This window comes from Bos mutus, chromosome 11, assembly GCF_027580195.1.
Source record: "Bos mutus isolate GX-2022 chromosome 11, NWIPB_WYAK_1.1, whole genome shotgun sequence".
NCBI lineage: Eukaryota > Metazoa > Chordata > Mammalia > Artiodactyla > Bovidae > Bos > Bos mutus.
Window position 1 is genome coordinate 91,410,091 of NC_091627.1, and position 24,319 is coordinate 91,434,409.

At 33.8% G+C, this 24,319-nt stretch overlaps 1 protein-coding gene across 8 annotated transcripts in view; it reads right to left on the reverse strand.

Annotated features, from left to right (window-relative positions):
- Nucleotides 1–24,319, reverse strand: part of BIRC6 (baculoviral IAP repeat containing 6) — a 216,187-nt gene that overhangs the window by 78,324 nt on the left and 113,544 nt on the right. For all 8 annotated transcript variants that reach the window (XR_011466116.1, XM_070379760.1, XM_014477364.2 and 5 more), the window contains 14 exons: nt 23,630–23,763; nt 20,650–20,777; nt 17,878–18,440; nt 16,703–16,878; nt 15,644–15,740; nt 15,302–15,496; nt 14,298–14,498; nt 10,240–10,519; nt 8,366–8,622; nt 8,012–8,120; nt 5,641–5,862; nt 3,890–4,670; nt 2,303–2,446; nt 1,740–1,869 (listed from right to left, as the gene is read on the reverse strand). Coding sequence is in view for 7 of the 8 variants with exons in the window: in XM_070379760.1 (XP_070235861.1) it covers nt 1,740–1,869; nt 2,303–2,446; nt 3,890–4,670; nt 5,641–5,862; nt 8,012–8,120; nt 8,366–8,622; nt 10,240–10,519; nt 14,298–14,498; nt 15,302–15,496; nt 15,644–15,740; nt 16,703–16,878; nt 17,878–18,440; nt 20,650–20,777; nt 23,630–23,763 (3,417 nt within the window). In the remaining variant the exon portion in view is untranslated. The remainder of the gene's footprint in view (nt 1–1,739; nt 1,870–2,302; nt 2,447–3,889; nt 4,671–5,640; nt 5,863–8,011; nt 8,121–8,365; nt 8,623–10,239; nt 10,520–14,297; nt 14,499–15,301; nt 15,497–15,643; nt 15,741–16,702; nt 16,879–17,877; nt 18,441–20,649; nt 20,778–23,629; nt 23,764–24,319) is intronic.

Genomic DNA, 24,319 nt, shown 5'->3' on the forward strand with positions numbered 1-24,319 from the left:
TTTTAGAAAACAGAATTCATTTATGGTAAAGATAAATAAAATGTTAAACTTCCAGTTATTTGGTACTATGTCTATACATTTCGATTAAGTTAAATATTGTCATCTCAAAAGCTGAATTTCAGTACTCTTGTTCACTTCCTTCCTTTAATTAGAAATTTTTTCTTCATCATGTAAAAGGCACACTTTTAGAAAACTGAAATGTAGAAAAAAGTGTGTAAAATCAAATTTTCACAAAGTTTAGCTATAACAGGTAAGGTGGAGGTTTTCAAGTAAGAAAAAAACGTTAGACATTTATAATAGAATATATTATAAATGTTAGAATATAACACTTTACTGTGTAATATGTAAAATGTAGGAAAATATTATTATAATATGCACACATTCGTGTTACATGCAGTGTCTAAAACCGATAAACAATCTTTTCTACTTTATTTTCTCAAAGTGATCATATTCACTCAAGTGATTTAACTTACCGTCTATGTAAGTATGTTTGGTGTGCTTAGTCGCTCAGTCGTGTCTGACTCTGCAACCCCAGGGACTACAGCCTGTCAGGCTTCTCTGTCCATGGGGATTCTCCAGGCCAGAATACTGGAGAGGGTTGCCATACCCTCCTCCAGGGGATCTTCTCAAACCAGGGATCGAACACAGGTCTCTCACACTGCAGGCAGGCTCTTTACCATCTGAGCCACCAGGGAAGTGCAAGAATACTGGAGTGGGTAACCTCTCCCTTCTCCAGGGTATCTTCCCGACTCAGTAATTGAACCAGGGTCTCCTGCACTGCAGGCGAATTCTTTACCAGCTGAGCTACCAGGGAAGCCCAAATATGTACGGTAACAACTCCCCAGTCTCTTCAACTCAGTCTTTTATTTCAAATTTGGATTAATATTTCCAACTAATAAATAGATTATGCCAGTTTTTTGGGAACTCCTAACTTTTTCCAGTTAAGTGTTGCTCAAAGACTTAGAAACACACTGACTTATATTTAAATTGCAAATATTTAAATTTTCAGTTTGTTTTTTATTCTGACAATACACAAAATATCATAAATACTCTGAGAGGCAGAGTATGTGTCCTACTCACTGTTACAGCCCTAGAAGAAATTACTGTGCTTACACATAGCAGATACTCAATGAATTCATCACTGGCTAGGATTTCAGAAAGGCAAAAAAAGTGAAACTCACCACAGTTAACTGGCATTCTACCCCCAAAATGCTTTTACTTCAGAAACTTATATCCTATTTAAAGGCATCAACTTAGAGCTCTTGAAACACAGACAAGAAATCTAGGGGAAAATTTCTGTCTTCCTCACTGTTATAAACAATAAAGTCACCAGCCGATTCTACCTACTGACCATTCATTTATCCCCTAGATTTAGTAAACGTTTATTACTTAGAATGCTGTCATTCAACCTAATATACTGTGCAAGTCATCTACTATAAAATAGCTTTATGGTTTATCTCGAGAAAGTTCCATCAATAGCTTCCCAAAGCTTGTCGCCATTTCCAACTGCCCGTTCTGCCACTACTAAACACAACACACATAAAAACAAAAGAATTACTGGTGCTGGAATGTATTATACATTTTGTACACAGCATCCATGTTTTGAAATGTGAAACCATCTTGACCATTTCATGTCATTAAATAGCTCCTGAGTGAATGTAGTAAAATTATAAAAATGATAAAATTCCTATATACATATAACATAGTTACAGAAAAATAAATATTTAAATCTGACTTGCCTGACACTCTGTCCAGAACTTCTGATAATGTTGTTGAGACTGGCAAATGAAGTGTTCGGAATTTGTGGCCCGCTCCATACATTGGATGCTGGATGACGTGGCTAGTAGCATTAATTCTCCCCTTGTACAGCTGCAAATCAAGAAATAAAAAAGAAATTTTTTTGAAATATATGTCATTATATAATAACTTCAAAAGCATAAAAGAATAAAAATTCAATAATGCATACAAAAATATACGAGCTTATTTTCTGTATTTCTTCAAATGTGGCATGTCTGTCGTGATTTGTTGGTCAAATTTTGCATTAGCACTGTTATACCCAACAATCTGCCACTTTTCCTCCCAAATCAAATTATACTATTCATGGCAATTTACAACTACGTTATTCCAGACAGAGAGTTAGCTGAGATTTCTAAGTCCTATCATTAAGTATAAAAGCTATCATAGTTTCATTCTGCTGTATTAGAAATGAGAACAGAGATAACTGTAAGCTCTGATATGAAAACATAAAATATCTTTACACACAGTTCATCATTAAGATTTAATTTAATTGTTAAATACTCACTGGACAGGGAGACTGAAGAAACATTGTCACTTTCTCATCCTCCAGCATCAACTGCAAAAATAATCTACGTACAAACCCTGAAATATTGCCTGATGTTGGAAGGTTCCCTCTTTGAGGAGATGTCTGAAACAGTTCACAGAGAACCTGACAAAGTGAGAGATTTAAAAAGTTAAACGTGGCACTTCCAGCTTTTTACTTTAAAGAATAAAGAGGAAATTTTTAATGTGGATTAATAAGTATGTTTCAATTCATCAAATTAGCAATTAAAGAATATATTATTCCATCTTAAATGAGTAAGAGGTAGACATGAAGTTAAAAGTGAATCAGAAATTTCTGTGGATAAGAGAAGTTACTAGTACAGGGTTTTCAAAAAATACCTGGCAAAACCAAATTAATTTTAACTTCAATCAATATCTGAATATGGTTACTATACAATAAAAATTCTGAAAAAAAAATATTAAAAATATAAAATAAAGCCTTAACAAGAAACTAAGAGAGAAAACTAGGACAGAAGACAATGGAACAGAAAGTTTCACTCTACCCACAGGCAGAAACCAAATTTTCAAACACTCATATTTAAGGACTTAAATTGGTAATTTAAGCATTTCTTTCAAATTAGGCACATTAAGTAAATAGTTTCCCAATAATATAGCTGAGGCAATAAAGTATTTTCCTCTTCTAAAAGTTAAGTCATTTGGTAATTTTTTAAAACTATAATAGCTCATCCTTTTAGATATTAATAGTTTAACCTGGATAAGCACTATTAAATAAGGGAGTACATGCTCGTTCCTATTTATTGGTGTCTACCATGTCTCACAGGGTTGGACACGACCGAGCAACTGAACTGAACTGAACTGAACCAAGTCTCAAACAAGCACTATGCTAGTATACACAGCACAGCATGCTTGTTTACATTATAATCCTCTCAAAAAAAAAGTCTTTTGAGAGGCAGGTATTACTATGTCCCTTTTATAGTTTAAAACTTGTTGAAGATCACAACAGCTGGAACAAGCAAAATCTGGAAAAAAGGAACCAGAATTATTTTAGAGATAATTCCAGCTTTCAAGATTCTTGGCCCCCAGACTCAATACAATAATCTTTCATACTTTGAATGTGATTTGTCAAGAGTCTCCTATCTGAAACCTACTCTAATGTGCTTCATTAGAAGCAAATCAACAGCTTTTAACAATCCAGTTACTACAAAATGTAATGCCTTGATGCAGATGAGGCCTTCAATGGCCACCTTTAAGTGGTCAATCTTGTTCCAAGAGCTGAAGCATTGTATTGGGGGTAGATTTTTAAAAAAGAGGAATGTTTGACCTTTAGCTAGAATCTTGAAGAGTTTGTCCGTCATTCATCAAAAAGAATAACTGACTTAGGTTAACAAGTGAAGAGAGGAGGGAAGAGATATCAGTACTTAATATTAATTATGGTTTAAATTCAAATCCTTAAATGCACCCAACAGGAAACTTCATCATCACCTGGCCCTAATACATGCCACTTTCTGAACTAATTTCAAGAGTGTTATGTGACAGCACATTAAAATAATAAGACACCTGGAACAGAAGGCAGTTTTTCTACTCTTACCTGGGCCATCAGCTTTTGATTATTAGGGTGACATGAAATGCACTGCAGAAAGAATGCAACAGTCGCATTCTCGATTGCTGTCCTCTGCTGAGTAGTCAATCCTGTTGTAGCAGCTGAGGAAAGAGAAGCCGATCTCGCACTGGTCTGTTGTGCGCTTAGGCTGTGCCCTCCAGAGGTGGACCCAGAGTGACACAGTAAAAACAGAAGCGCTGTCCACAGTGGATTGACTTCGGACCCACCAAGCCAGTCTTTCATAATATGGCTATTGCCAACTTCTGTCAAAAACCTAAGAACAGGAGCAACCAGGTCTGCTGTGATGGGCATCTTATTACACTGTTGGGGAACGTGGTGCCGTCTCAGTTTGTCCTGGGAAGTGTCTACTGATTGAGCAATGCTTTCAGAGTAAGAAGTGTGGTTAAAACAAAAACTAGCCAGACTCCTCACAAGAAGAGAAGGCAAACCCGAGTCCAATAATTGTTTGATAGCTTCTGGAGATTGAGAAGAGGAAGCAAGGGTTGCCAAATGTGATTCAGTTAGGGCAAGAGGTGCTTGTGCATTTTTAGAGTCGTCTGTTAAAGATGAACTGAGATCTTGCTTTTTGCTATCATCTGTCATGGACAGTCCATGGTGACACTGCACTGGGGGAGGGGTAATGCCCATCCAGCCCATGAGCAAAGAAAAATAGCTTGGGTGTATGTGACACATCGAGCAGAGCAGACTGTCCACAGCTTTCTTCAAAACCATATTGCAGGGAAGAGACATGGACCAATTAAAAAGTAACCTAAGGAATAAAAGATACCACGTTTAAAAAAAAATTTTAGGAAGACCTCACTGTCCATTATTTCTACTAGAAATCACTCTGATGAAAATTACACAGTCTAACATTCAGTATTAGGACACTATAATGTCTCAGCAAGATTGGTTCTAATAAACATCATTAAGTACTTCAGTAGGCTGAAGTAAGACTTGCAAGATGAGCACAGAAAACTGAGATCTCTATCAAAATGGTTCTACCATTCTCTGTGTGACCTAAAAAAAAAAAATGACATACAGGAAATAATGAAAAAATTATAGCAAAGAAATGTTTAGATTAAATTTGACATGATTAATCGTTTTAATTCATGTCTGCAAAATGAAAACTATTAGTGAGCTTCACTAATAAATCATGGATTATGCCAACTAAAAAAAGCAAAAATGACAAACTAGAGAAAAAAAAGCCAACCCTTTATGAGTCATAGAACTCTTCAGAAATAAATATTATATTTTGCCATAGAGTTATTAGGCAGTCAGCTCAATAAAGCCTTAACTGCATATGGTGAAGAAATGTGGGTTAAGTGGAAACTTCTAGTCAAAAGAACAATCATAGCTGTCTAGAAAGAATGAAAAACAAACAACTGGAAGAACCGTTTAAAGCAGTCTTTTAAAATTTCTAGTTACACTTTCCCTCCAAAGTTGTATATTAAAGATAAAAGAATCTGGTGAGTAAATTTACAAAAGAGAATAAACAATGTGAACTGCAGAATACATTACACATTCCAAATTTAGGTGGGAAAAGCAGCAATGACATTAGTACAGCTTCTTAAAACATGAAGATTAAATTTGAGTAGCATCTCATTTCAAAATGATATCATTTATACTTATCTAGCACTTTCTTTTTATACAACTAAGCATACAAAAATGCTGCTTTATCAAGTAAAAACCTAAAGTGATCTAATACTGGGGAGAAAACGAATTTCGTAAATCATACTTACTCGAAGAGTTCTCGGTCTAGCAGTGCTGGTAAATCATATTCTACCAGCAGTTCGTAACTGTGCCACAAAATTGCTGCTACACAGTGCAAATGAGAAGGAGATGGCATCAGAAGACCATACTCTATTGATGAAGAGTTAGGACACATGTAACTCATCCTGCCACTTCTTTTCATAGCAGCCACTCTTGCAGAATCACTGACCCATTTTAACAAGGCCTGAATTCTTAAAAAAAGAAGATGAATTCAAATAATCAATTATACTACAGATAAATTCCACCACTGCATGTAAACAATGTATATATGAAAATAATACATGAGTATTCTCAGTAATTTTAATTTAAAATAGGAGGGAAAAGGAATTATGCAATCAATAATGTCAAAGTAATTCTAATTTTCCAATAATACCTATTTAAGTGATGAAAATATCTGCAATAACTCATCTAATCAGTATATAAATATTGATTCTTACCTCATTTATGACAGAACATATAAATGTCTAGAATTACAGGATATACAGTTTAAAAAAACTAATTTTATCCTCTAAATTTTTACTCTTTTTATAATAAATCCACATACCGTAGAGCAGTGATTGGGGGTCAGCTCTTCATTGTGCAGAATCTCATGCAATATACCGTGTTTCACATCTCCGGTCCCCAAATACTAGTACCAGCCACCCACCTCCTGCCCTCTGACAACCCAACAGCCTCAACACACATACGTTTTCAAGTGCCACCCTACTACACTCCATTGCCTAGAGCTGGGACCACAAAATGAAAGCAAAAGACTTTTTAAAGCAATGCTTTGAACTTTGTATTTTTAAGGGGGGGGGGTAGATTTATTGTCAAGTTCTTAAAACACTGTTTATCTTTGTTTTGTTTACTTTTAAGTGTCTAGTTTAGAGCACAAGATTCTTCACTTAACGTTAAAAGAAATGGGAGTTGGAAAGGGTATTATACCACTTAATCCCTCTCTCTACCCTGAAGGACTGAAGGATCAACTGCTTTAAATTGCATATGATAAGAAATAAGGAAAAATCACTGGAAAAGAAGGGAGATGAGGCAATTAGGGAAAAGTAACATTTCCTAGAAAAACAGCAGCCAAAATCTTGTCATTAATATCAATTCTAAAATATTCTGAAACAGCTATATTTGCATTATTCTAAGAAAGTAATTTTAAGCGCAATTTCTTTTTATGATTAAAAAAAGTTAAAAATAAAATAACCACAAGACTGCAGGAAACCTATTCCAGAAAAATATTTAGCACATATTTTTAACCCTATTAATCATTATGATTCAAATTTGACTTTAATTACTATTCACTTTGTCAAAACATATTCCAATATATTTTTAAATATAATATAGTTATCATACAGTTTATATAAAGCAAAAGTTTAATGGAAAGGAAGTCAGCCTATTCAATATTTTGAAGTTATCTGACAAACTAATTTTACTTTGTTAAATATATTCTTTAAATATTTTTAACCTGGAGTACATGAATGCAATGAATTTAAAATTAATGAAAGGAAATATCAGGGAATAAGTAACAATTTTTCCAAGATGACTTCACTGCCAGGCACTCTAATTCATGCCCTTCAGTCTGACCTACATAAATCTCCCCTTATTAGGGACACTGTTCTGTCTCCTCAGTCCTGAAAGTCCAAGTTGGACTGAATAAACTTGATCTCTCTAGTATTAGCACAATGCCAGACACATACCAACTACTCAGTGAACAGCTGTAAAATGAGTATGAACCCACCAAAAAATTAATAATCTGTTAATAATTCATGAAGATGTTTAACAACATACCAAATGCTTTCACTTTAAATACAAATTAATAAAAATAAAGAATCTTAATTGAATATAAAATATTCAACATACTTAACAGGATATTAACTCAGGAAACAGTCTCCAGCATAAAGATAATTCATATTACTTATACAAACAAAAGCATGTTTCAAAGACACTTGCACTTCTTATGAATTTGAAGGTAAAAGACATCAAGGAAGAACTACATTAGTAAAACATAGCTAAAATTACCTATACTGAAAGATCAGTAAACATTTAGGTGAAACAATCAGTATTATTTACTTGGATGACAGTGTCTCACTTTGTGGTAAGAAGCAGGAGAAAGAAGGGAAAGAATCTAATGAAAAGATGTCAGTGGGTAATATAAATAATCAGTGAAACCATTACTATTATCAAAATAGTCCAGGTATCTAATATAGACAGAATATTCCTTTATTTCTGTAAGTTTAGTAATACCTAAGCTTAACTTTTACAAAAAGATCTTTAAAAAAAGCATTATTAGTAAAATCCACTACATGAGATTATGTGTACATATGTTCTTGTGTGAAAAATGAGATCACCACATACCTATCTTTTGTTCCAGGATCCTGAGTTGTTCCAAGCTGATAAAGAATATCTATCGTAGAGTCAGAAGAGAGTCCATTCAGTCTTCCAAAAAGTAAAGGGCTATTTAAATCTTGTAAAAAGAGAATCAAAAGGAAAAATTTGCTAAATAAGCAAATGAGATGAAAAGATTCGCTCAATTTAAATTATTCATTAAACATAACTTCTATAAAATTCAACAACAACAACAAATCAAACTCCAAAAATAATGAAGCCATATGGAAATTAATTTTGGAAACGGAATTAATCAAACATCATAGTTCAAATATTGTTTCTCTGTAGATATGTAAAAATTCAAATATCAAAATTAATTGTCACCTGTAGGATCACTGCCTGATGCTGCACAATTTCTCAGAAGAATGTCTATAAGCTTTAGGCCAATTCGAGTGGACTGAAGTCCTATCTTGACGAGCACAACCTCAATGTTGGGTGAATGCATTCCACAGTACGGAGACATCAGTAAGGCAGCACAAGTCTGTAGCAAATTAGCAGTAGGTGCAGCTGCACTTGCCATCATTCCTTCCAGATCACTTATGTGAGTAAGGCAATGATGTAATAACCGTAACCATCCAATACTGAAATACAAAACACAAAACAGCCTATACGGGTTAATTTAAGTAGCTTAAATTACTTCAGACTTCTGAAGTAAAAACTTTTCCAAGATCAAACAAAACACGTCCAAGATCAGCAAGTTGTAGACAGATTGTCATAGACAGGTTGTCTTACTGAATGAAGTCATACACAGAAAGACAAAAATGACATGGTATCACTTACATGTGGATTATTTAAGAAAAGGGTGGCGGTGTACAAATGAACTTACTTACAAAACTGAAACAGAGGCATGGATATAGAAAACAAACTTATAGTTACCAGGGATAAACTGGAAGATTGGGGTTGACATACACACACTACTGTATATGAAAGAGATAACTACTAAGAACCTGCTATATAGCACAGGGAACTCTACTCGATACTCTGTAATGGGCTACATGCAAAGACTCTTTAAAAAAAAAAAAAGAGGAGATCTGTGGTAAAAAAAAAAAAATTTGTGCCTTATCGAGCAGAGAAAATAACCAGCATGTTGTATTTCATAAGTAGGTAGCACCAATCTATGTTAAAAAAAGAATATTTTTAGAATACTATAACATCAATAAGAGTTAAACACACAGCAAGTTTCCCCTATAACATACAAAATAAAAATACTTAAGTACAAGTCACATTTAGGAATTATGAACTTGCTTTTTATTTAGTCAGGAAATAGTTTTGTATATACATATATGCATAAATATAAACTGCACAGGATCACAGAATTGCAAAACTGAAAAGACCCAGCAGCTTGAAAATAAAAAAGAAATTCCAATTTTCTTCCTCAGGTAAAACATACAATAAAACCAATCTATAAAAATTTCAAACATCCAAATTTACCAGACGAATGTAAATTAAAGGACACATTCACGTCCTTCTTTGTTTGGTCAGTTTGTATCAATTTGTATGGTTCATATCAAACCCTTTACTGACTGGCCATATTAATGGCCATATTGACCCATGGCCATAATATGGCCATATTAATCCATACTGACTGGCCAGTATTCTTAAGAATTACTGTATAACAGACCAGGTGCTTATCTGTGTGGTCAACTTGTTTGATTCAGATATTCTCTTGGGGATAGGCATTTGGAAATGCTTACATAAGACTACAGTCCAAAGAAGTGGAACTTACACCTACATAAAGCACATCACAGATCATCTCAAAATTTAAACACACATGAATCTCAATTTTAACCAGCCTCAAAGTTCTGTTTCTATGCAATTATTCTTTATTATGGTCACCTCATGCGAAGAGTTGACTCACTGGAAAAGACTCAGATGCTGGGAGGGATTGGGGGCAAGAGGAGAAGGGGACGACAGAGGATGAGATGGCTGGATGGCATCACTGACTCGGTGGACGTGAGTCTCAGTGAACTCCGGGAGTTGGTGATGGACAGGGAGGCCTGGCGTGCTGTGATTCATGGGGTCGCAAAGAGTCGGACATGACTGAGCGACTGATCTGATCTGACACTTAAAAATTTATGACATTATTTAGAAACCTATGAAACAAAGAATTTTCTAAACTCAAAATAAACAAAGAAACCACAGAATAAATTTCATGAAAAGCACAGAAAGGTTTTTCTTAAGAATGAGGAACTACATACCTTGTTTTGGATACCTGATCTTCAGATGGAAGAAAGGGGTTATTAACTGTTGCTGAAGAAGTGGTACCAAAAGCAGTGAGGCCCAGTAATTTGATCTGTGAAAGGCCTAGTGTGCTGGCATCTCGTGGACGATGGAGTCTAAGGCAGACAGCGGAAGCTACTTCAGCTTTCACAAGTTGAATTTTTATGTAGGTAAGACCACTTGTGACAACAGGAGTGGACAATGGAAGCATGTTTACTCCATCTGCACTTACTTCTACAGACACTGAGGAGGGGCAGGCTACAGGAAGAGAAAATTAAACAATTACTAAAGAAAAAGTAAACGCGAGTTCATATTTTAATGGCAACTACAGTAAAATGGACTTCCCTGGTGGCTTAGATGGTAAAGCATCTGCCTACAATGCGGGAGACCCAGGTTCAATCCCTGGGTCAGGAAGATCTCCTGGAAAAGGAAATGGCAACCCACTCCAGTACTCTTGCCTGGAAAATCCCATGGACGGAGAAGCCTGGTAGGTTACAGTCCATGGGGTCGCAAAGACCTGGACACGACTGAGTGACTTTACCTTACAGTAAAATGGCAGCTTTCAGTTATAATTCATTATGAATTCATAAGAAAAATATGTATACGCTAAGTCATACTTTGTCACTAACTTTCATTATAATTGATTTTGGAGCTATTATATGAAATTTATAGTATAACAAAAATTGCACATAAAAAATTCTAACATTAACCTAAAAACAGAGCAACTGAAGACATGCAATCTACATACACTTCATCTTCTTGAAGAAAACAAAAACAGGCAATTACTCTGTTATTTCTACTCTCAGAATTATCACCAGCAAAATGGGGTGTTTGATTAGTATGCTGTGGTTTACAGCTGTATATAATTTAGGAAGAATGTGACTTTAAAAGTACCTTTTCATAAACTCATTATTTCACTACTATCACATTGCTATGATTTTAAACACATTTGAGTTTAAAAATTGTTTTCACCTCTGATCCTTTTTTGCCTTTCAAAATGTAAACATTCAGAATATTTAAAATAATTTCCTGCTAAAATTTAAGGAGGCCAAATGAAGTAATTGAAAAAGCAAGAGTTCCAGAAAAACATCTACTTCTGCTTTATTGACTATGCCAAAGCCTTTGACTGTGCGGATCACAACAAACTGTGGAAAATTCATAAAGAGTTGGGAATACCAGACCACCTGACCTGCCTCCTGAGAAATCTGTATGCAACTCAAGAAGCAACAGATAGAATTGGACATGGAACAACAGACTGGTTCCAAATAGGAAAAGGAGTACATCAAGGCTGTATATTGTCACCCTGCTTATTTAACTTCTATGCAGAGTATATCATGAGAAATGCCAGGCTGGATGAAGCACAAGCTGGAATCAAGATTACCGGGAGAAATATCAATAAGCTCAGATATGCAGATGACACCAACTTACGGCAGAAAGTGAAGAACTAAAGAGCCTCTTGATGACAGTTAAAGAGGAGAGTGAAAAAGTTGGCTTAAAACTCAACATTCAGAAAATTAAGATCATGGCATCTGGTCCCATCACTTCATGGCACATAGATGGGGAAACAATGGAAACAGTGGCAGACTTTATTTTCTGGGCTCCAAAATCACTGCAGATGGTGACTGCACCCATGAAATTAAAAGATACTTACTCCTTGGAAGAAAAGTTATGACCAACCTAAATAGCATATCAAAAAGCAGAGACATTACTTTGCAACCAAAGGTCTGTCCGTCTAGTCAAAGCTATGGTTCTTACAGTAGTCATGTATGGATGTGAGAGTTGGACTATAAAGAAAGCTGCGCTGCCCGAAGAATTGATGCTTTTGAACTGTGGTGTTGGAGAAGACTCTTGAGAGTTCCTTGGACTGTCAGGAGATCCAACCAGTCCATCCTAAAGGAAATCAGTCCTGAATATTCACTGGAAGGACTGATGCTAAAGCTGACTTCAATACTCTGGCCACCTAATGGGAAAAACTGACTCATTGGAAAAAACCTCGATGCTGGGAAAGATTGAAGGTGGGAGGAGAAGGGGATGACAGAGGATGAGATGGTTGGATGGCATTATCGACTCAACGGACATGAGTTTGAGTAAACTCTGGGAGTTGGTGATGGACAGGGAAGCCTGGCATGCCGCAGTCCAAGGAGTTGCAAAGAGTCGGACACGACTGAGCGACTGAACTGAACTGAACTGAACTGAATAAAGTAATTGGGTGCTGCAGTGGTAAAGAATCTGCCTATCAATGCAAGAGATGTGTTCAATCCCTGGGTGGCAAGATCCCTTAGAGTAGGAAATGGCAACCTGCTCCAACATTCTTGCCTGGGTAATTTCATCAACAGAGGAGCCTGGTAGGCAACAGTCCACAGTGTCACAAAGAGTCTGACGCTACTGAGCACACACACACAACCAAGTAATTAACTGGCAGTTGCTATGGGAAAATTCTCACAAACAGGGAAGAACATTTAATGAATTTATCTATCAACTAAAACAACCTTTGAATCTTGATTTTAATGTCAACTATAAAATCAGGAAGTAACTTTTATTATATGCCAATTATACCCCTGGTTTGCACAGAGAACTAGGTAAGCCACATAATTTTTAAATTTAATCTTAACCTTTCAAGGAAGTATTATCCACATTATATAATCTCTTTGACTCTACCAATACAAACTGATGGAAAGAGATTAAATAATCCAAACCCTCACATGAATAAAGGGTACATTTTATAAGGGTACATGGGTTTATGTTTAAGCCCATATTTTGATTCTAAAGGCTATCTTATTTCTACTGGAATATTCTGTATCTTTAGTTTGTGCTCTGATCTCAAACCAAAAGTATTAAGCACATTTGTGTTAGAAAACATGTAATCTATTGATTTGTCATAATGTACAAGAGTCCTCCATTTTAACATCCTTCCTGTCCAAAGTACTATGTATAAATTCTAGCTACAATTCAAAGCCACTTTCTCCTTCCCAAATAAGCAGTTTCCTCCTCATCTTAGATTATCTTCTAAGTCTTACACTGTTGGAGGTTATAATGACTTATATTTTGCCATGTAATATATTTATTTTTGACCTGCCAAAACACTGCATTTATCTACTTTTTTCTGTCATTTTATTCATTATATCTATTTTAATCTGGTATGTGTGGATTCTACAACTCTGTTAGGGTATAATAATAATCTAATCTTGCAAATAAGTATAAAAATTTATTCTTCCAAATATGCCAGTGGTGTACAAAATTTCCCATAGATCTACATTAAATTATTGAGTGACATATGATAGCAATGAGAATCAATCAATGAAGATAAATGACTGTCACAACTTCAACAATTATGTATAAATCATTATATTTATATTGAAAGAATTTGGGAACCAGCACAAATGTAAAATAGTACTTCATATTTCTTCATGAATGCTTTAAAGAGTTCCTTCTTCTTTTAATGTGTAACTTATTTTTAAAAAATTCTTTACAATTAATTATTTCCCTTGCAAAGTTACAACAAAGTGTATTAAATGAAAATGCATCATCAAATGGATGATACTCAAAACATTAAAAATTTAAAGGTCATAATATTTAAAATATCAAACTCTACATATTACAATAAAAAATTCTTTGCAGAAGTAATTACCTTACAATGGGAAGGGAATCTATGTTAATTTCACATTACAGAGCTAGGACTGAGGAGCAGAAAAACTAAGAAAGCTATCTACAGTTGTACAAACTAACTCATTTTATCTTAATGCTATAGTGCAATAAATTTGGGAGAATGTGAAAGGCAAAATAATACACACCTTGGATATATTTCCTTAAGTTTCATCACACATTCTGTTTATTTCAGGGGAATAGTCATGCCAATTCATTTGATGGTAAATGATGTGGTGGTAATGTTAATATTATATTAAATAGTTCAAAATTAAGCTATCTGGCAATTTTATCTAAGTTTATCTAGTTTGCTAAGTATATTTCTCATTTTTTAAATGCTCCTATATGTTATAGTTTATTTTCATGATGGATCTTTAAACAAATTATTACTCACTTGCAAGAGATGCCAGGTGAGGTTGGATATGTATCTCTTTAAGGAGCACTGCTGCAGGAAGGTGAATGGTAAGGTCGCACCAAGCCTCCTCTGGCAGAAAGATGTAGGACCAAGCAGCAGAGCGAGCTCTTCTATGGGGGGGCGTGGCCTGCAAAAGCACCTCAGCTGGTTGGGCAGTGGGACTGCTAGATGTGATTGTACCTACAGAAGTATTTCAAATAAAATAAAAACTTGCAAAAGAAACCTAATAAAGCATCAAGAGCTATTCAAATCACAATAATTACAGTAGAAAAATTAGCTAAAAACATGAATATTTAATATTATGAATGCACTTAATATACTTAGCATAATTTGTCACAGTATTCACAAATAATCAGGACATCCAGTCAACTGGCAAGGTCGTATATAATTTCTATATACTAACATGTCAAATGAAAACTAAACAAGCAACAACAAACCGAGCACAGTAATTCTCGAATGATTTAAGTAAAAACTAATGTTCAATACAGCCTTGAAAATAAAATATACTTGATAATAAAAAATAAACTTGAAAATAATCATCTTTATTCTAAATTGTCAATATTTATGAGTTACAAATATGAAAAAAAATACAAAAAGAAACTATGTAGACTGGAAAAAGGAATAACTATATAAATTTTAAACTTCATTTAAAAAAAAAATCACTCAAAATAACAAGGAGCAAGCTTTGTAAAACAAACAGTTATACTGAAAACTGACATAAGAATCTATACTACCTAGTTTCACAAATTGTGTCTATTTAAACTCAGAAATAAAAACAAATTTTCCTACTAAAGAACAAATAAAAACTTCCTTCTAATCAGTAGACAGTTTGGAAAACTAGTGCCTTTAAAATCAATGGTTTTTTATTAAAATGGTGACATTATAACTCAATCAATTTATTTTGACAACTACTTTTGCTTCATACCAGCCAATTAACTATTATTTAAATTCACACCCATAAGATGAAATAACTGTTTTCTTACCCAGGGGTGCAAAGTTATGGATTCCTTCTGCATTGTCAGGCTCAGAAGCTAGGATCCTTGTTTTCAAAGTGCTGTCAACAGCTTTATTTGGACCAGAGTCAAGAAATTTCATAATAGTTGATACCATACTTCTTGCAGTGTTTACAATAGCCCTTGTACTAGTAACCATATTGTTGCAAATGAGCTGAACACCACCTAAATTTATAAAGAACACTAAATTAAAATTATCTTAACACAGATGATTTGATACCAAGTCAACTCTCACAGAAGACTACCAAAATAAGAACATACTGTACTACTTAACATTACACTTAAAAGGCAGTTTTGGAAATTTTCCCTTACCCATATCATGGAACGCTTTCAAGGCATCACTAGTATCCAGTACTCTCAGAATGAACCACAGTAATGGTTCAGATAACTGGCAAGTAGCAAGAGAGCCCTAAAAAAATAAACCATACATGTATGCTGTGATTTTTAAAAGGTCATTATTAATTTACTATGAATTAGGACAATTAAGTTTCACTGAATATACCATTCTTTTATATTTAATTATTATAAAATGGTAACCTTAACCTAAATCACTTAATATAAAATGTCTGCCAAAATATTTAAGAAATCTTGCCTGTGTCAGAAGGTAAGTGAACAGTCTCCTCTCTGAACTCAGCACTTTTTGTGTCTGTCTTTACCTAGTATTATCATTTTCTACCTTAATGTGCACTGATTTCCTTTTCCACTAGACAGTACTTTCCTTTAAAAATGCAGCCTTCTCAAATACTTATCCCTGTATCTTCCAATGGGGAAATATATATACAGATTCAATACATATTTATGAAAATGATAATTATACAATGACATATAAAAGATTCCTTAAGAAATTATATTTTAAAATCTGCTTTTCAAAAAAAAAAAAAAGTAAATAGACTAGAAGGTAAAATAATCACACTGGCTCCTAAAATCTCATTTTGAAAAAGGAAATTTTAAAAGTAATAACATTCTAACCTACTTCTCTTTTAAAATTACTCTAACCTCTTTTAACTGAAAGGAAACTAAATATGCAACTTAAGCTTGAAAAAAAATACTCATATTAAATTTTCATACATACTTCTATGTAGAACATGTTGGTATTCAACTATGCTATTTCTAGGGAAAAGGAAAGAACTACTTCCTAAGACAATGGAAGGAAAATCTTAAAATTTAAAAACATTTTACTCTTACATCACTATAGTTTACTTTGACTTCTCTTCAACTTGTATTATTAATCTACAGTTCTCATCTGCTGATTCTGTTCATTTTCCAATATATAACTAGAATACTCTATTTGTCTCTGTCTTACAGATAATTCTCTGCTCCCATTGCTATTTACTACTTAAATCACTGCAATTGTTGCTGGATTGAACTTACCTGTCTGCCCATATATCCACAGGCCATGTAGGTTAAAATTGGCTGCAGCATCATATGAACTGTAGACGCTTTTTTACTAAGAGTTGTCAGTATGGTAAACAGTCCATCCCCAACTGATATGGCATCTAACCCACCATGAAAGTTTTCATGTTTAGTGAGATGCAATCCACTTGCTCCTAGTTTAAATAAAAAGTTTACACATTTTTTACAAAGCAAATCCTTAAAAACCAGTAATAATTTAAATAGAGAGTCTTACAAGCCATTTTTCCCCAAACCACTGAAGAATGCATACAAAACAGCTGTGTGTGGGTCCGTGTGTTGTGTGTGGGTCCGTGTGTTGTGTGGGTCCGTGTGTTGTGTGTCTATATACATATATGCATGTCTAGAAATTAAAATACCTAACATAACATTCACTAGAGAATAATTTTTGGTTATCTTTTTATAGAAGATACGTCTGTTGTTGGTAACAATATAAAAAAGTCGTTCTATCACACAACTGAGGAACACATTATACATATCAAGAAGAAAAGCAGAGAAAAATAACTGATACTATTATGCAACTATACTTTAAAACTTTTAATCAAAAAGACAATAGTTTTTTTTCCCTTACATGAAGGAAGAAATACTAATAAGCAAAATTACATCAGGAATGGATTTTGATACAATTTACTGAAACTTAATTAGTGTAAAATAATTAACATATTAGCTTTCAAAGAAGTAGAAAAGAAACAATATATATATTTTACATCGATGTGTCATTGAAACTGTTACAACTTGAACAAAAATTTATACTTCACGTTATAAGAAACTGTAAGTAAATAAAATCTACTCATTCCCTAATACAAAATCTGATGTCTAATTCTTCACCTTTAAAACGTTAGAGATATATGACTATAAATTATGGTGCCTAGCTTACAAAACTGCTTCCTTTTCTTAATTTAATTCCATACAGGTTATTTTCTTAGTATTTTCAAATTTAAAGAAATTTCACACTTAAAAATTTTCAACTGATGTATGCCACTCTAAGTTTTAACTAATAACAATCAGTCAGGCTAAGATGTTTACAATAAAGTAACACTGTATTGTACAGTAAAAAGAAAATGAATTCATACATTGCTAAAGGAAAGAGATACAGTACTAGAAACAGGTTTAAGATTAATGTTCTCAATACGTACCAATTATCATCGCCATGGCACTGCTATTACACAGGCCCAGAGCAGACAAAATCTGGCTCATAATCTGCTGGTTGGCTAACACTAAGTCAGCGACATATGCAGGCGGTCCTTGAATACTACTAGTGCTTCCATTACCATCTTTGCCTCCTGAAACTTTTTCTTCATCTGAAACACTGTCTGTCGTATTGGTGGTCACAGGCACTCTTGCACTGTATTCCCTATTGCCCGAAAGAGGCAGCTGAACTAAAATGTTAACCAGTTTTAGCAAATCAAACATGAGTTGATCTCTTGTCATTTCACCACAAACTGCTTTTGCATCACCTGGACGAATGAGGTTGGCAAAGAGTCCCCCAAAGCATGCTCGAGCACCCACTGAGCTATCTGATCCACTTCGAGACATGACTTTGTCTGAGCAAGTGATATAGTGGTGCACTAAAAAAGTGACAGACTCTATCACAGCAGAAATAGTACTAACGGAAACAACTTCAAAATTCTGCTCCAAAGTGAATTCTAACAGCTTTACTTGGGCATCAAGAGGTCCTTGGCCTGTCTGGAAGGCACCCCTGCAGAAAAAGGGAGAGGATTAAAAATTAACCCATTTTAAATTGTTTGAAAGAGGTAACCACCAGAAAACAAGAAAGCTAGACAATAACTAAACTCCTGGTATTCACTATTTCACTTTGCAGCAGAGTTTCCCACTCTTCCTGCGTCCTTCTTGTTCTTACCTCCATTTTATCATATAAAATAAAAAATAAATTTCCTTCCAAATAGAAAACTGAAGAACAAGTAAATCAAAGAGGTGATTTTTAAGCCACAGACTAAAATAATTATATATCACAAGGCACTCCTCATAATGAATGAGCTCTGTATTATTAGAACCTCAAATGTTGTTAAACATTTCTTACTAATCTTGATTTTCATAAATTAGGATTCAACCAATTCACTCTTAACACATCAAACTGAATGCTCTCAAGTTCTGCTTATGCTTAAGATATAGAAAGCTGGAAAGATCATTGTCCCCCCAACTTAACAATTTAAAAAAAAAGCCAAATTAACTCTAAAGTCATAACTTTTCTTGAACCCATCAGAGAGCTGAGGTCAAAGCTTTTCTTGAACCCATCAGAGAGCTGAGGGTACCAAAAAGACTTAAATCTATGAAAAGATAGGCATCTCCAGGAGGTGGAATATGAGCATTGGGTTTCCTGTGGCAGAACTTGGGAAGTCAAGATGCTGGCAACATACATAAGTGTAAGAAGAATTCAGCTAAAATATTTAACAAACTGTTACTCCAGGTATGTAAGGGTGGCAACACTAAGCCCTGAGAATTCACATTCATTCATAGGCACCCTCCCTTCAACATCCCCCACACATACGCTGCCCTGGGCATCCATTCTATCTGGCTGTTCCTGAGTTTTATACTTTATATAAACTGAAAAATGTAAGTAAAATGTTTTTCCTGAATTCTACGAGTCTTTATAGCAAATTACTGAACCAGAAGAGGGATTGTGAGAACTCTTGAAGTTGTAATGAAATCATACAACAAAATTTCAGTTTCATGTTTTCCAATTACATGTATGCATATCATAATATCACATTTTTGGGTTTTGTGAATCTACTCCTTCCCACGCTTATGCTTCATCATTGCACAAACACTATGAACAAGTTGAACTACAACCACATTAGTATTTTTAAAAAGCTATACAGAAGGAAGAAAACACAAATGAGGATAGTACTCTGAGATAAAATTTTCTGCCACTATGAAAACGTATCTCCATATAAATTTTTTGCATTAATTTTTATATTAGGTTTAAGGCATTCTGCTATGGATCTATTTAAAATAACTATTATTATGAATAAATTATTAATGTATACTATTTAAATCAACTATTAATTTTAATATTTTACTTTATTAATTATTTTATCATATTATAAACCATACCTTTTTCTGACTTCCAATTTTGAAACTAACTGTGAAAGTGTGATGTACTCTCCACGTTATTTTAATCATTTTCAAATATACCTTAAAATATTTTAAAACTTCACTGGCACTTCCACAATGAAATTAAATAATAAAGATAGCCAACAGCATTTTTAACTTCTTCCTGATATTAATGGGAACTTTTAAAATAAACATAATAGAGTCTGGTTTGTTCATGTTTTTTTTGTAATTTTAAATAAGATGATACAATAATATTTCATTAAAAGTTTTTCTCAGAAAGCAACATTGGCTTTTATGAAGTATCTCATAGTATGCTGAAACGATTCATAAATATGATATATAGTATATGATATTGAAGTATTCATGGATTTTAAGAATCAACCCATTATGGTCACAGTTTATTCTTTTTAATCTATTGCTTGACTTCGGTAATAAATTTTATTTAGGATTTTGATACGAGATTAATATTTTTCTTTTTTAAGATATCTTTATCAAGTAGGTTTCAAATTACTAGTAGCTTTAATTCCTTACCTTTATTCTAGAATAATTTAAAGAGCTTCAGGTAAATTTCAGGTAGAAGGTTTATAACTACTAATCTATGAACCCATTAGTCCATTAACAATAGAAGAAGCTTAGGATCTGGGAGAGCCATAATGAAAAGAAAACAATCAGGAAACATATCAATAAATCTTTCCCTCTTAATTCTTGATATCATCCTGCTTGTCTATCCCCAGATAAACTCCCAACAAATGATAAGAGAAACTTTATTTGGAGGATTACCTATTGCTTCTATTAATACATCAGGAATATATGTTAATGACATTGAAGTTTACCTTTCTGTTGAAAGTATATGAATTAGCTTGAGCAAAAATTCACTGAATATCTGAGGACATGTTGAAGAAAGATGCACTTGCAATCGGGTAAGAAATTCTTGCATAGCTTGCGTAGCTGTTGGACCAACCTGAAGAAAAATGTAATTCTACTGAAAACTGCTTAGTGATTCCATTTACTGAATTATTCATTTAAAAGTATCAAGTGTTAAGAGCCATATGGTTGAAACTTCTCATTTGAAAAACAAGATAATATGAAACCAACTAAGCTTTTAGGTCCTGATATGTTTCAAATTGAAAATTACAGATTCTATGGTCAATATTTTTCCATTACGTCAGACTTATTTAGTTCAATATAGAAAAAGACTCACCTAAATTACACAAAAAATATCTCTACAATGCTTTCAAAAGCACAAAAACTGTGATTTTTCACAATCTTAATTATCCCATTTCAACAGACAGGCTAAGTGATCCACAAAAGGTCATGCTTCTGATGACTACAAGAGCAAATACTAAAATGAATGGAGGGAAAAAACTCTCCAAACAAGAACCATAGAGCTAAAAATAAACCTGTAGCAATCTGCAAAAGAAAAATAAAAAGCTTTTCAAACTTCTATCTCTTCAATGAAAAAAAAACTATAGTGAGAGCTACACCAAGTACCCTGAACTATGTGTTAGAATGTTATAATCATAAACCCTACAGGAGTTTTGGAAAAACAAAATGCAATGTAGTTCTCAAAACCCTTTTAGACAAACTTCATTTCTAATTCTGAGATTAAAAATTTTAACATTCATAACGAAACTACCTATTATAAACCAAAATATCTGTGGAAAGCATGATCTTGAATAACTTTTATTCTGCCTTTAAAGAAGAAAGTGGGGGGAGAGGAAACACACTATTTTATACAGTGGTATGCTCCCTGACACGTAGGCTCTACCATGAACCAGCTGCATAATTGTTGGCAATGCAGATAGTGCATGTTTTCTCATATGTAAAATAAAGAAGCTGGAATCAGTGATTTCAGGAATTCTCACATTCCATTCATGCAATCTTTATGTATAATAATCACTTGATAACATGCCTCTGTCCCCCCCATCAAAACTCTGAGCCAATCAAATTACAAATAGTCTTTTCTTTTTTTATCTTTTTCTTTCACTTATTTTATGACGATCTACAAAATTAAGGTCTATTCTGTAGTATGACAGTACTGACTAAATGCACCCAACAGAATTTAAGCTCCAAGAATGGCAGAGTCTCGTTTACTACATAAATCTCTAGCACCCGGAACAGTACAGATCTTACACATAGGTAAGCACAGAGCTAAGAAATAAAAGATAACCTTGCAAAACATTTATGAATAATCCATAGAAAGATACTATGAACAGTGAATACATTTTATTTGAAAAGAAATTTATAATGAAGGAAAAATAATTTTTAAAGCAGTACAACAAAAGCTTGAAAGTGAAAGTGAAGTCGCTCAGTTGTCTGACTCTCTGTGACCCCATGGACTGTAGCCTCCCAGGATCCTCCGTCCATGGGATTTTCCAGGCAAGAGTACTGGAGTGGGTTCCCATTTCCTTCTCCAGGAGATCTTCCCAACCCAGGGATTAAACCCAGGTCTCCAGTATTGTAGGCAGACGCTTTACCGTCTGAGCCAATTGATATAAAAGAAATATCTGTGGTTAGACTAAAAAAGCTTGTAAGTTCTGATATATCTTTTTTTCTGAATTAACAAAAGCAGTATTTATCTTTTTCCTTTCGGGTTTGAGATGTAATTGACATCTTACACAGGACTGTGTAAGTTTGAAATGTACAGAATAATGATTTGACTTACAGACACAATGAAATGATTACCACAGTAAGTTTAGAGAACATCCATCTCATATAGATACAAAATAAAAGAAAAACATATTTTCTATATAAATCTCAAGATTTACTCTCTCAACCAACTTTCATATATAATATACAGAAATGTAAATTACATTTATCTTACTGTACATTACATCCCTAGTACTTCCCTGTTTTATAACTGGAAGATTTTGCCTTCTGGTTACCTTCATCCAATTCCCCCAACCCCTACCTCTGATCTCTTCTTCTATGAGTCTGTTTTTGAAGTGAAATTCACCTACAACACTATTTAGATCCTGCTGTACAACAGTGATTTGATATTTCTATACATTTCAAAACCATCACCACAGTAAATCTAGTTACCACCTGTCTTCATAAAGATATTGCCTTGTTATTGACAATATGCCCCATGCAGTACATTTTATCCTGGTGATTCTTTTGTTTTGTACCTGGAAATTTGTACCTCTCAATTCCTCTCACCCATTTCTCTCATCTTTCCCACTCCCCAACCCCAATCTCCCATTCAGGCAACCACCTGTTTGTTCCCTATATCTATGACTCTATTCACTTTTATTACCTTTGTTCATTTGTTATGCTTTTTGAGGTTCCACATATAAATAAACTCAAAGCATTTGTTTTTCTGTTTTTTGCACTTAGCATTATACTGTTTAGGTCCATCCATGTCAATTTTTTGGTTTTTTTTTTGTTGAACAAAATATTTAATATTATAAAAGAATTAAGTTAGGTGACTTCTCAAATCTTGACTGTAGAGGTCATTAAACACAATACATTATTTTAAAAATATTTTTAAACTCCCATAGTTTTGAAATGCTTTCCTAACATTTAAGTATTTGTTTAGAAAGTTTCACAAATAATACAATATAACACCAAAAATGCATCTCTGCATAAAAATCAAGTAATTCCAAGAGAAAATGTACTACCTGCTATATTGTTTCAGTACAGCTATTATTATTATAAATAATTCAAAACATTTTATTACATTTATACATAAAAAGCCATCATTTAATACCTTAGCAATAAAAATTTTACATATTTAGGTACACTTAAAATTTCTTTTACAAATAAGTTTACTATATAATCTAAGCCTATGTCTGGATTTCAAAAATCATATACCTGTGGACTGTGCTGATTTGTTCCATGTGGACTTGTGCCAGAAAGAAACTTCACTAAAACATGAATCAGGTTTGCATCTGAAACCAGCAGATGGGCAGTACTCTCCTGAGTTCCAATGGCACTACTGGAACCAGCTATAAAGCATTAAAAAAAAGTTTTCAACAAACAGTCTGAAACAATGGAACTGCAGTATTTAAAACATCTCTTGGTTTCAAAGAAAATTCATATATTCCTGGTAGTTACTAAAAACAATCTAAATCTCTACTGTACTGACTGAGCCTCACTATTTTCCTCTACCATAGATCTCTTGCCTCCTTTCTGGCAGTGAAAAACGTCTAGTTTAATGTATATCTTATTCAGTATACAGACAAGTTGAAAAGAAATAACTAAATGTTTACTGTCCTTTTGGTCAGCCTATTCTTAGTAATCACTGTCCCTTTCTAGAAATAAAGATTTATTTTTCCGATAAAGTTTAACCCAGCTTTTGAAGATAAAGTGAGGCAAAATTTATTCATTTTAGCATGTCAGCTACTGTTAAGATATATACTGACAATACAACAGTTTTTTGAAGTGAACAAAATACTCGAGTCAAATCTATCGTCAGTATCATATAGAAAGTGAAAGTCTTAGTGGTTTAGTGTGCTGGAATCTTTGCGAGCCCATGGACTGTAGCCTGCCAGGCTTCTCTGT